The sequence below is a fragment of the Pseudopipra pipra genome, chromosome 7, assembly GCF_036250125.1.
Source record: "Pseudopipra pipra isolate bDixPip1 chromosome 7, bDixPip1.hap1, whole genome shotgun sequence".
Lineage (NCBI taxonomy): Eukaryota > Metazoa > Chordata > Aves > Passeriformes > Pipridae > Pseudopipra > Pseudopipra pipra.
Genome location: NC_087555.1, coordinates 12573259 through 12586320, shown reverse-complemented (window position 1 = coordinate 12586320; position 13062 = coordinate 12573259). Strand labels below are relative to the sequence as shown.

The window sequence follows — 13062 nt, the reverse complement described above, 5'->3', positions numbered from 1 at the left end:
AATAAAGATTATTCTTATCGAGTTTGCAGAATGAAAGTCTTATAACACGTCCCATTTTTTTAAAATTTAAGTGCATGGGCTCAGATATCTGCCTTGTTGAAACTCTAACAACATAAACATTAAGCATATAAAAATAATGGAAAACAGGCAGCCCTTATGTACAACAACACGTCATGCTGTCACTTGGCCAGTGCAAGAAGGGCTGCAATTTGTTATATCTCTTGCAGTAATTGCACAAAGAACTCTGACGTTCCCACTACAAATATTTACACACTACAAATCAAAGAACGGAGAAAAATGTTTCTAAATTTTATATAAAAGTCACATTTGCGCTAAATAATCCTGTCAAAAAATCTGCAGGTATAAATCTCCTGTGCTGAAACTGTAACATACACCAGAAAAGCAGCAACACATACATGACACTACTTGTATTAAAGACATTGTGCAGAGACCATAAGCACACTACTAAATCACTACCTGAAGGATATTTTATGTTAAAAGAATATTCTCCAGAAGAACATTCACGCACAGAAATCTCCTTGAATAGGAATATCTGGCAATATTTGATAATACATAGCTAAATAAAAGATTCCCCTTCTCCAATACCTACACAGATGTCCTGTGTCCCTGGACTCTTATTTGACACATCTGGTCACTAAGCAACTTGACCGGATTTTCAAGTGTTCTGAACCTCTCCTACTCCAAGACATGTCATCAAGTGTTCCTTTTTTGAAGGATTTTGTTAACACAATAAAACACATCTTTCTTCAGCACTTTAACAGGATCTATTAATACAATTACTGATGGTTGCCATTACATGCAACATCTGGATATTCATCAGTTCAAAACTGAATGGTACAAGAATCAAAGGGAAGGAACTTTTTTACTTTTTTAAAAGACACAATGTGTTACCATAAAGGCATAGAAAGCCCAGTGCACTGATGAAATAGAACACTTTAAGTTCATCAGAGAGGATGTAATGGAAGCATCTACAAGGACAAAGCACTTGTACCTCACCTGGAAAACCTGATCATTTGTCTCGGACTCTCCCGCACCATCGCAGTTGCCTACGAACAAATCGTTAGGTCCCTCCATAGCAATGTCATGGTCAGCTCTTTCTTTCATTACAAGGTGACCTGAAAAAGCCCAGAAGTTTAGTTCAGCTTTCTGCCAAGACATTGCTGCAGGTGTTTTCTTTGCCATTGCAATCTAACAGCAAAGTCCTCAAGAAATCCTTGCCCCTTTATTACTCGCTGCAGAAAAACTTCAGTGTGCTGCTCCAGGAGTATAGTTTAGCCTTTTATATGAGATAGTTTGCCTGACCTGTCATTGCACACACAGACACAAAACACATATACACCCTCCCATCTTTTTTATCTAAATATTTCCATAAGCACTGAACTAACAACCACACACATCCAGAGAACACTTGATATTTAAACACATGCCAGCACTGCACACAAATACATTATTCACCTCCTTCCATAATCAAAAGACAGAATTTGCATGATACAACTCCATCATGCATAACATCTTGAAGTAAACTGCATTTGCTTTAAAGGGTTATAAAACAACATATAAATGAAATAAAAGTACTATTATTAGTCTACAGCAGTATGCTTTGGGCAGGAAAACACCTAAATTGAAGCAAAATTTGGCATTAATCCAGTGATGAAAGACAAAAAGACAGAGCTACCAGCACTTCAGAGATGTACCTCCTATCCCAAAGAAAGCTTTAAGGAGCTCAGTTGCCCACTATAAACCTTCAAGCAAACAGAGAATATTGGACAGTGAATCTCCACATCCACAGGATGATGCCCTCAGGCACACAATACACCCTTCAAAGCAGTGACCAATCCCAAATATTCACAAGCAATGAGACAAAATGACAATTAACTTGGCTCCTACGTTAGAAGTGTACTAATATATTAGACTACACACATAATACGCCCAACTGAATAGAAGAAAACTTAATTCCTGCAGTTTGGGATGAAGGAGAGGGAAAAGTGTTCAGGATTCTTCCCTTCAGTACTTACTTTAAAGACAGGCTGTGTTATATTAGCACATGATTCCTACCAGCTTCTTCTTCACCACACCACGCAAGTAAATTCCTAAAGATCAACCTTCTTGGCTGTGGTACTTCAACCATTTACAGCTTTAGTAAGGAGAATGTTAAAGGCAAGAGAGTAACTTGAGAGGAACTGTACAACTCTGAAAGCACAAATTTATGCTGCTTTGCAAAGGCATAAAGGACACAGGCAAAGTAAATCTTCATCTCCTTGGCTTTTGAAGCTGAATACAAACAACATCCTGCTGATACAAACAACATTGAGAAGTTAAGCTGCTCATATGCTCAATATATTAATACTTTAATCTAAAGCAGATTTATTTTTCCATTCAATTTTCAAGTGATGACACTCCAAACCAAGTTCCAAGTGAAGTTACCTCATGCTTACCAAATATTTTGGAGCTTTGGATCTGCGAAAAATTATGAGGTGTTTCAGTTACGATGCCTGAAACATGTTAGCAGCAAATGAAAAAAAAAAAAAAACAGAAAACCAGATTTCATCATCATTCAACCATTTCCTCTCAGTTTGAAGATGTAAAGAAGACATGGCAGTTTTGCTAAAGCAGCACATTTAGTTCTTTGAGATAAACTAAGTTTGTTCCAGAGATACTGATGGCACATACTTTGAGCATGCTGGAACCCAGCAACAGAACACAAGGACAGCTGTCTTGGGACATATCCTCTATCTATTATGGTTAATAACAAAGCTCAGGGGAAAAAATACAGCAGTAGGGTAAATATATAGTGATATTTATCCAGTTTCTTTTTATAAGCAGCCCAGAAATGCCTAAAGTTTTATAAAATCAAACAGGCTCTCTGAAAAAGTTCCCCCTAAGGGCATCCGCCACTCTCCAACCATGGCACAAATTCACGGGGGGCACGAATTACATATCAGGGAGGAAATTAGGGCATAGTTGATACTCTTAAGTACAGGAGTTACAATTAGCTTTATATTAACTCGTACCAGGTTTGAGATCTAGCTTATCTCTGTCATGGAAGAGCAGGCAGATGCTGTTAAGAAGAACTGGGGGCTTCCACTTAAGAGGTTTCTCAAGAGATTTTTGTGTAGATAACGCCGGTAACTGGAAGATGCACCCTTATCACTTATGCTGACCACGTTAGATCTTTGAAGTATAGTTAAGAAACAGAGGAGATTTCAGAGTCTCACAAAACAAGAACCAACACCTGCCCACTTCAACAAGTGGAGTCCCCACAACCCGAGTCACCACCGGGGAAAGCCCAGCTGTTCACCAGAGGCCACGAACGACCGTCAAAAAGGTGGGAAAAAATGTACGCGTAACCCGAGCACACCGCAGGTCCTCACACAAGCAGCCTTCTCCCAAAACACAAACTCACAGCTTCTTTTAAAGCCCACAGCGCCTTGGGTTTGCTACTTTCAGCAGGCACTTTATAGTGGGTGTGTCGCTCGACGCGCACAGAAACACAACCCGAGTTGCTCCAAGCAGAGACCGCCACTCCGCCGCCCCTCAGCGCCACACGAGGAGCTGCCCCCGCCGCCCGCCCGGGGCACAGCGCCGAGAGCGCCGCTGAGGGGCGGCCACGGGAGCCCTTCCAGCGCCTGCCGGCGACCCCCGGGACGCGCCCCCCGCGCCGCAGCCCTGAGGGGCGCAGAGGGCGCCTCCCCGCTCGGCCCGCGCCCGTCACACCGCTCCGCCGCGCGGCCCCGGGCGGGGTTAGCGGGACAGCCCGGCCCGGAGCCGCCGCGCCGGGGGCAGGTGCCGGGGGCGCGTTCCCCCACCTGGGCTCGGCTCCCGCCGCAGCTCCGCCATGCGCGCCGCCGCTCCGCGCACGCGCGCCCGCCCTCGGCACGGAGCGGGGCGGGGGCGCGCGGGGGGCGCCGGGAAGGCGGCGGCGCGCGCGGCGTCTCGGGAGCGCGGCAGGCGCGCGGCCGCGTGGGGCTGGGAGGGGGCTCGTCACGACACGTGGTCGGTGTCGGCGACAGCAGCGGCGATGGCGCAGCTCACGGCGCGGTTCCGCACCGAAAACCGCAGGTGAGGGGCCGCCCCTCGCGGGCCGGGGGTGGGTTCGGGGCGCGAGTAACGCGGAGGCGGTAACGGCGCGCTGTGCCCGCAGGTTCGCCGTGGAGGATGTGCCCTTCTCGGTGCCCGCGGCCTCCGAGACCACCGACCTCAGCCAGCTCATCAACAAGCTGCTGGCGGCAGCGCACGGTGGGTACCGCGGCGGGGGCGGCCCCTCGGAGCCCCCCGGTGTCCCCCGTGTCCGGCCGGGCCGGGCCGGGCAGCGCCGGTGCCGCCGCAGGACCTCGGGCTGTCACAGTCGGGGCACCCGGGGATCCTCGGCCTGAGCCCGCCCTGCCCGGCTGTCTGGGCCTGGCTGCCCACAGTTAGGCACTCCTGGAACTCCGTCTGAAACCCCGCTGGACGGCAGGCCCAGGAGAGATGCTCCAGAGGCTGGGATAGTGTGTGCCCAGCGCCACAGGCCAGGCTGCCACAGCAGATGGGAGTGGAAGCGCTGCCCAAAACCTGGCACAAAAACTGATGAAACCAAAGGTTTGGGTTTTATGAAAGCCTTTGAGAAAAGCTCAGCCACTCTGTCAGTGCCAGCTGAAATGGGCCTGACTGACTCAAAAGATTTTCTGGGGAAAGACACCTGTGCAATGCTGTTGAAAAATCCCGTGTTCTATAAGAAACTGGACCAATGGTATCTTCTTGAGTCTTCTGCAAGTTGCTTTTAACCCATGAAGTCGCAAACAACCTTGAATAGAAAGCTAGTGCACAGTGCAGTGCTTCTGCCAAAATGTGGGGCCTGTGTCAACTATCCCATTACAGAGGGAGAAGTGTGAACCAGAAGTTCCTAGGATTTTCATTTTGCTGCCACAAATACAGGGCTCTAGCTGATGGTAACAAAGATGTGGACTAGCAGTGGCAAGACCCATACAGAACAGTATGGAAGCACCACTGGGGTTTGATTACACATAGCTACAGAAAAATGACAATAAGAGGTGAACTTAACTCTTTGAACCCCAACAGCAAATTTTCCATCCTCTGAAATAATCCACTGGGATTCATGGGCTGCCCACTTAAAACTGGGAGAAGAAACTAACTGATTAGTTGGGGGTTTTTTTCTGTCATTTTTGGTTGGTTTGGGGGTTTTTGTTTAGTTTTGTTTTGGTCTTTTTTTAACCTCTTCCTGTCTCCTTCTCCTGTACTAGCCACAAAATGATGCTGTTCTTGATGGTATCAAATAAATAGTGACACCTGAACATGGATTTTTCCTAATTTGTTTTAGAGGATCACAAATATGTGGAATTTGATTTCCTTATCAATGGCCAGTTCTTGCGAGTGCCACTGGTCACACACATGGAAATGGAAAATATCTCCACGGTAAGTCATACTCAATTTCTCCCCTTCTTGGGCAGCAGAACAGACATAGCCAGTTTACTTCAATCTGCTTTAGGTATTACACTATCATCCTGACTAGGTAGATTTCCTTGCTCGGTTTTACTTCTTTTATGACTTTCCCAGGAGAATTCCATCTATTTTTAAATCCATTCTGAACTGCAAAGTGATTAGAGACTATGGGACTGAGCAGTGCAAGGAACATCGTTACCCATTCTTTTGTCTGTATACAGTCCAGAGGGAAAATTCTTGGTTTATTCAGTTCATCATTAATATGTTTTTGTCTCTTTGGGGGATAATGGGGAAGGTTAATATTACCTCTAGAAAAACGTTGTGAAGTGCTGTAGACGCCAGTTTTGTATGGTAAATACAGAAGAGAATTCAAGAAGAGCAAAATTACTTGCTTTTGCTTCCAGCTTGCTATTAATAGTAACTTGATAAAAATATGGAAAGCAATATAATTCACACTTTTTTTCTAAAGACTTTAGTTCCACTATTGTGGCAAAGGACTTAGATACCGAGATCTTTGCTTTTGTGTATTTGTACCATGCTACAGTTAAATTTTATTGTTATTGATTAAAAAACCCGAAGCCTCACTAAATAAGTATTTTTTCTGTGAGCTCAGGAAGAAGTGGTGGAAATAGAGTATGTGGAGAAATATATGGCCCCTCAGCCAGAAGAATGCATCTTCCACGATGACTGGATCAGTTCTGTTCAAGGCACTGAAGAATGGTACCACACTAAGCCAATTCTGAGTTTTGTCCTGCTTATTTCTGTTCCTCCATAGTGTTAAATGGGTGGAGTTTTTTCCCCTCTTTGCTCTGTTTCTGTTATATTTTTTTTAACCTGGCAAGTCAATCAGCCACTTGCTTTTGTAAGCAGTTCACTGACAATAACTATAACACAAGTAGAAAAAAGCCAGAGTCACTGAACGTGAGGTATTGCTAATATAAACAAACAAAACAAATGCTGTTTACTATCCTTTCTCTTAAAGGACAGTGATATTTCCTCATCTCTTTTGCTTAAACCCTTGACTTCCAATGTGATGCTCATTAGCAACAAATAGAGTAGTGTAACTTTATGCAGAGTTTATCTTTAAAAAAAGCCAAACAGCCATAATTGTCTTTTTCTACTGTGTTTTCACATTCATTTCCCAGTCAACCAGATGATGTTCATATATTAAGCAATGGTTTGAAAATGCTTTGAGAACCTCTACTAATATACTAGAAACAACAAATTAAATTTTAAATTATGTAAATTATAGAAGTGATTTTCACTTACCAGAATATGCAGTACTCTCACTGCTTTTCTTTTTGGCCTGTACTCCTAGCCCCTCGCTTGTAGGCTTTAATGAAGCTTTGCTCTGTAACAAAAAGATTTTTTTTACTTTTCCAAGCTATTTCTTTTTAAACCAGTTACTGTGCTAATATTTTTCCAAGTTTCTGGTTGAGGCTTTTTTTCATAAAAACACTGTTGGTCCTAAAGACAATGATGTTTCAAATTCTGTACCCTGTAGGATATTAACTGGCTGCTACGATCAGACTGCTCGAGTCTGGTCTTTGGAAGGAAAATCCATCATGACAATAGCTGGGCATACAGAAGTAGTGAAGGATGTGGCCTGGGTGAAACAAGGTCAGTATATATGTTAGGGGAGTCGTAATACTTTGAGTTACTGGGGGAGAAATGTCAGCATTCCTCAACCATGAATACTTAATTATCTAAATGCTATAATTATTTCGGTCTCTGTCAGTGGTGTTAGAAATGAAGTCATGGTGTGGGTAAAATAGTTTTTTAACAGTAATTAATATAATTACTTTAACATGTACCTTGTCTGTCCACCTTGCAGTCTTCATTAGTAAATAGTGGTAAATATATTAATTGTACTTGCAGGGTAACATGATGTAAACTGAAATACATACGAGTTTCTATCCATCTGCTGTTTCTTCTCTGATTAGAATAATTATAGACTATAAAGACTTTGGAAGGCTGAGTTGGGTGTGAGCATAACTTTTTTCTTCCTCAGACAGTTTATCGTGCCTGTTACTCAGTGCTTCTATGGACCAAACTGTCCTGCTGTGGGAGTGGAACGTAGAGAAAAACAAAGTGAAAGCCCTTCACTGCTGCAGGGGACATGCTGGGAGTGTAGACTCCATAGCTGTGGACTGTACGAAAACCAAAGTGAGTGACTCCGGGAAAGAAACCTTTGTATCTGGGGATGTTAGCAGCCCATATCCCAAAAATCTTCTTTTTGTCCCTGCATAGGTACTTGTCATAATGTTTTTCGGACTGACACACTGATAAGTTTCCAGCTTTGTTATAAAGGTGGTTATTGAGAATTAGGAGTGCTATATCAATGCTAAGCCATAGAATCATAGAATCATTTAGGTTGGAAAACAAGTTAAATGTTTGTTTTAAAGTATATTTTACTTTAAATGCATGTGAATTTTGTGTTATGGTGAGCTATTTTCAAATTTGACCTAAATTTTCACAGTGGTTTTGGTGGGGAAAAAAAACTTCAAGAGTGGTACTCAGAAAAAGTAAGTGGTAAAGAGGTTCTTTCCCTTCATGCAGGAATTCAACAATTACAAGCACTCGCATCGAAGGTGGAGTTATTGCTCCCAGCTTGACTCAATATCAGACAAGTTAAAGTAAAACCTTTTGGTGCTGAAGGAAATAGATATTTAGTAGATATTTTCCCTACAAAGGAAGGAAAAAGAATAATTTTATCTATGCCAAACATTTGTTTGTTTTAGGATCCTAGCACAATTCTTCATGTGTTACAACCATTAGGTAATTTTTCAAGTAGTTCTGTCTTGCAAGGTCTGTCTGGCTCAACTTTTAACCAAATATTTTTGTTCATACAGTTCTGCAGTGGATCCTGGGATAAGATGTTAAAGATCTGGTCTGCAGGTAAGATGTAAGCTTGTAAGACTATATTAAGTTACTGGTTTGGTTAATTACACAATTTCAGGTATGGTTATCCACCTGCATGATATTTGGAGACACTGTAAATATGGGGTTTTGTTTAATTACTTGCATGGAGATGGAATTCAAAAACTTCTGGCTCATGTCTGCCTGTCTTCTGTCACAGTACCTACAGATGAAGAGGATGAAATGGAAGAAGCAGCAAACAGACCACGGAAGAAGCAGAAAACTGAACAGTTGGGACTAACGAGGGTAAGATGAGCTCCAGGTTTGTCCAGGATTTTTCTTTAGAAGTGTGGCCACACAAAATTTCCCATTGTTAAAAATGGCTGTATGAAAACTTCTGATGTGTTCAATCAGACACATTTTTATTTATTGAAAGAATTGATTTTTTGATGATATTCAATCCAGTCTGTCACCATTAAATTCTAGACTCCCCTGGCAACCCTCTCTGGCCACACAGAAGCTGTCTCCTCTGTGCTGTGGTCAGATGCTGAAGAAATTTGCAGTGCATCATGGGACCACACCATTAAAATCTGGGATGCTGAGACTGGAGATCTCAAATCTACTTTGGTGAGATCATTATCCTCTGTCTGTAGGTTCAGCTGAAGTCCAGCTCAGAGAAAAAGAAGTTGCACAAAATAGTAGCTCCTCTCTTAGAATTACTGTTTGTTTTTCTGACAGACAGGAAACAAAGTGTTTAATTCTCTCTCCTTCTCACCACTGTGTCGACGTCTGGCATCAGGCAGCACTGACAGACATATTAGGCTATGGGATCCTCGCAGCAAAGGTGAGCTAAAAACATGCATGGTCTCAGAGTTGTTTTTCAAAATCAGAACTTTTTCCTGTTGGGAGACATCTCAAACTGTTTTCTGGTCCCTCTGCTTGAAACCAGCCACTTAGGGGCTTTTATTAAATACAAAGATTACATCTATTTTCTGTAATCTGGTGTAAGACTTCTTTTGTTTCTTTACATAGTAATTTAGAAATCTAACTGAGCTTAGGTTTTGCTTGGGTTTTTTCTTAAACTTACTAATGTTCAACTGTGCAGTTGCAGGACCGAACCTTTTTTTTTTTTTGTAAGGTTAATACTTAGGTTGGTCAGACCACCATTAAAGTGAAATAGTAGTAACTTAGACATGGTACTCTATATCATAAACAGCTCAGAGAAAAAGAAGTTGCACAAGGAAGTTGCTGACTGCTTTTCTCACTGGATTTTATATGCAGTTGGCATCTGCTGATGTCTGGTTTTTTTTCCTCCTTTTCTGTTCAGATGGCTCCTTGGTTCTGCTGTCCCTGACTTCTCACACAGGCTGGGTGACATGTGTGAAGTGGTCACCTACCCATGAGCATCAGCTGATCTCTGGTTCTCTGGACAACATTGTGAAGCTTTGGGACACGAGGAGGTAACATAAACCTACATTTTTTTTGTTGTTCAATAACAAAAGCAGTCAGAGACATTGATTAGAATCTCCTGTGGCATCTGTGAGAATCCTCTAGGTTTTGGGAGTCAGGCATATAATAAAAGAGAGAAAAATACTTTTAGACTACTAGGGGGCCTGTGGCTTAATATCTGAGGGGGCTGCATGGTGCTCCAATGGGACTTACCTGGCAGTAACAGCAGCATTTGGTGACGTGCAAAAAGCAGCAACTGTAACATTGCCACTGAGATTAGGAACAGCAAGTGGTCTGCTGACCACTATTCTATTTTAAGGAACAAAATAATTCTCTTTCTAAGGAAAGATCCTAACAGTGTGAAGTTTCACTTGATACGCTTTTCAGATCCTTCATTACAGGTTTCCAAGCAGTGAAATGCTTTGCATTCAGAAGACAGAAATGGCTTTCCTGGAAAATGCACACAGTTGAGCAGCATCCACACATGGAAGAAAGAAACTAAATAATAAACTGTTCCTAAACACTGGTTAAATTTCAGTATCAAGGTAGTTTGCAACTAGATGAAGGATGTTGCTGCTTTGCTCTTCAGGGATGTAGGGGAGGATAATACTAATATGATCAGCTGTGGGGAAAGCAGTGGAAACATCACAGATGGTAGATATAAATACTTTAAGAAAGTACAGATAATTGCTTGATCAAATCTGTTTGATAGCTTTGTGATATTATTTCTTCCAGGGACCAATTCTATTTTCTGTAATTTCAAACATGTGACTGTAAATACCTGTTTTTTACTAGTTGCAAAGCTCCTCTGTATGACTTGGCTGCTCATGAAGACAAAGTTTTGTGTGTGGACTGGACAGAAGCAGGGGTAAGAATCTGAAGAGCAAGTTACTGAATTAATGAGTGGTGGTTAGGATGAGGGCTAAAAGCAGTCATGGACTGTTATGCTTAAAGAGAGAAGAGAACAGGAAGTTTGAGTTGTGCTGTGGTTGATAACCAGGTGTTAGTGTCACACGCACTGCAGCGCGTCCCCACACTCCTGTGCAAAGGAGTAGGGTGGGAGCTGGAGCTCTGTAGCATTAACTCAGTGTTATACTGATATTCCAAACAAGGAGAGCCACGAGAACAGCACTGCACCTCACGGAGAGAATACACGTCCCAGGGCACCATTTTCTGCCACTGAGACTAAAGTGGCAGCATGAAGTGGAAGCTTGTGCATGCCAGTACATGTAGAAGGGGGAAACTATATAATCCTCGATAGGAAACTTACCTGCTACTGTAGTGGTACACATGATTTTAAAATGACCAAAAAAAACCATTTTGTTGACATCCCAAGATTCTCATTGTGGCTCCTGTTGTCAGTAAAAGTCAGGAAAAACTTTAGCAAAGTTCCTACGAAAACTTTACTTGTAATTTTAAGAGGAGGGTAAGAAACAAAGTTGGTTCTGCACATTGATTCTGGGTTTTTGTCATGCATTAACAGTTCATTATTCATTACTTCTTTTTATGTCTTCAAAGGAAAGAAAAATTGAGTCCTCGACTTGTGTACTTGTTTTGCTTAGTTCTGATATTAATCACAGTTTTCTTCTCTCATCAGTTGTTACTGAGTGGAGGTGCAGACAACAAACTGTATTGCTACAGATACCCAGCTACAGCCACTGATGTTGGGGCATGAAGGTCAACAGCCAGAAGACTTTTTTTTTGAAAAAAGGAATTTTGCAGCAGTTGCTCTCTGTTAACATCCCTACACAATCAACATCTGAAGAAATGACGAGTTTGTTGCTCAGAGGGCTGTTCCTGGTTTTATATTGGTAACCTATATCCATATTTGTCACAGAAAAATAGCAAAAACCAAATAGGATTCATGTGAAGCAAAGCAAAGGGAACTTCCTCCCTTTCTGATGGCTTCGAATTAACATCTTTTAAATGACTATTTGTATAGCCCTTTTAATAAGAAGTAAATTGTTGCCGATACAGAAAAACTACTCACTGACTAAATTATTTTTTGAGTTTACCTGTTTTCTCCTGAAAAAAAAATAAAGATCTTATCAACAGTTCATTGGTTTAGTGCATCATTTCAGAAGAAAATCAGATTTCAGCTCTCCTCTCAACAGGGCTGTTGGCAGTTCTTACAAATAAGTCCTTAATTGATAAACCCAGGCTTTTTTTCTAGGATGAAGATTTGGTATGTTTGCAGTGCAAGGGGCTTGATATAAAGGAACTTGACAGATTTACTGGCAGATGAAATATTCCAATTTGTTGGAGCTCATAAATTAGGGCTGTAGATGTCTCTGTAAATGTGCCTGCCTTGTGCCACAGTACATGTGTTGCAGTACAACTAATGCAGTATATCTTGCTTCTAGAAAGCAACAGATGTATTGAAACAAGTGGAGAATCACACAGAGAAGGCAGAAGACTAAGTGATTTGTTCCTAGAAAGAGTGGATACAAGAAGCTACAATAGCTTTTAGGTTGATAGAGAATAAGTACTATCCAAACATGCTCAGTTTCTCTGCTGGTGGTTTTGCTTTTGGTTCAGCATTAAAATGAAAAAGCTATTCCTGCAGCTTGTTAGATGCCATGTGTGTGATGTTAAACCAGCACATAGTTCAGCAGTGTGGAAACCAAACTTGAATAGCCTCACTAATGTCTTGCCTTTCAATAAATGTAAGACCTGTACAGAACAACTAAGTCAAATGTTTTAATTGCAAAATAATTTTCTTTGAAGAGTGACAGCTCTGACCTTCAGGTTTATAAGATAGACAAGTTCTGAGTAAGGAGTTTTAAGAAATACCAGAACAGCAAAACTGTAGTGAAAATGGCAAGGGTACAGGAGAAGATCTCTGATCCCTTTGGTCTGCAAGTGAAGTACTGCAATTAACAGAGTATTAACAAATGCTGCTTACAAGGAATCGGTGTCTTGTCCTTATTATCCATGTGCATGTTCTTAGTACGTGTTTGTCCATTCTAAAGCAATATATGCCATTCATACATTAATATAGCAGCTAATTTTTTTCTTCTTTAAACTTGATTCGTTTAAAACATTGCCTTCTATTTACCCCACAGACTGGAACTTGCAAATAAGGTCTGAATAGCTATTTTGTTTTGTAAACTTACCAAAAATACGAAGCATCTTTTGAGCAGGAACATGCAGCACTCCCTTCTCCTCACTATTAGAGATGTGTATAATTTCACACTACACTTGTGGATATGCCAGCCTATTGTAGCAACCATTGGTCTACTGTTCATAAAAGTTAAAAAATATCTCTAATAATTTTTTAGTATTAAAACAAAA

At 41.6% G+C, this 13062-nt stretch overlaps 2 protein-coding genes across 13 annotated transcripts in view; one reads left to right on the top strand and one right to left on the bottom strand.

Annotated features, from left to right (window-relative positions):
* CARF (calcium responsive transcription factor) overlaps positions 1 to 3941 on the bottom strand; it is a 34321-nt gene extending 30380 nt beyond the window's left edge. For 7 of the 12 annotated variants that reach the window (XR_010431874.1, XR_010431873.1, XR_010431875.1 and 4 more), the window contains exon 1: positions 1018 to 2012. Coding sequence is in view for 4 of the 12 variants with exons in the window: in XM_064660564.1 (XP_064516634.1) it covers positions 1018 to 1203 (186 nt within the window). In the remaining 8 variants the exon portion in view is untranslated. Of the gene's footprint in view, positions 1 to 1012; positions 2014 to 2036; positions 2425 to 3827 lie in introns of those variants that run through there. The other 5 variants (XM_064660565.1, XM_064660566.1, XM_064660568.1 and 2 more) reach the window with 5 other exon arrangements.
* WDR12 (WD repeat domain 12) lies at positions 3916 to 12454 on the top strand. The gene is made up of 13 exons (XM_064660578.1): positions 3916 to 4080; positions 4163 to 4257; positions 5339 to 5433; positions 6074 to 6180; positions 6965 to 7080; positions 7472 to 7626; positions 8313 to 8358; positions 8540 to 8625; positions 8806 to 8946; positions 9058 to 9163; positions 9647 to 9779; positions 10564 to 10636; positions 11366 to 12454. Exons 1-13 carry the CDS (start codon positions 4040 to 4042, stop codon positions 11441 to 11443), a joined length of 1272 nt encoding a protein of 423 aa, XP_064516648.1. The 5' UTR covers positions 3916 to 4039; the 3' UTR covers positions 11444 to 12454.
* Positions 12455 to 13062: the final 608 nt, after the last annotated feature.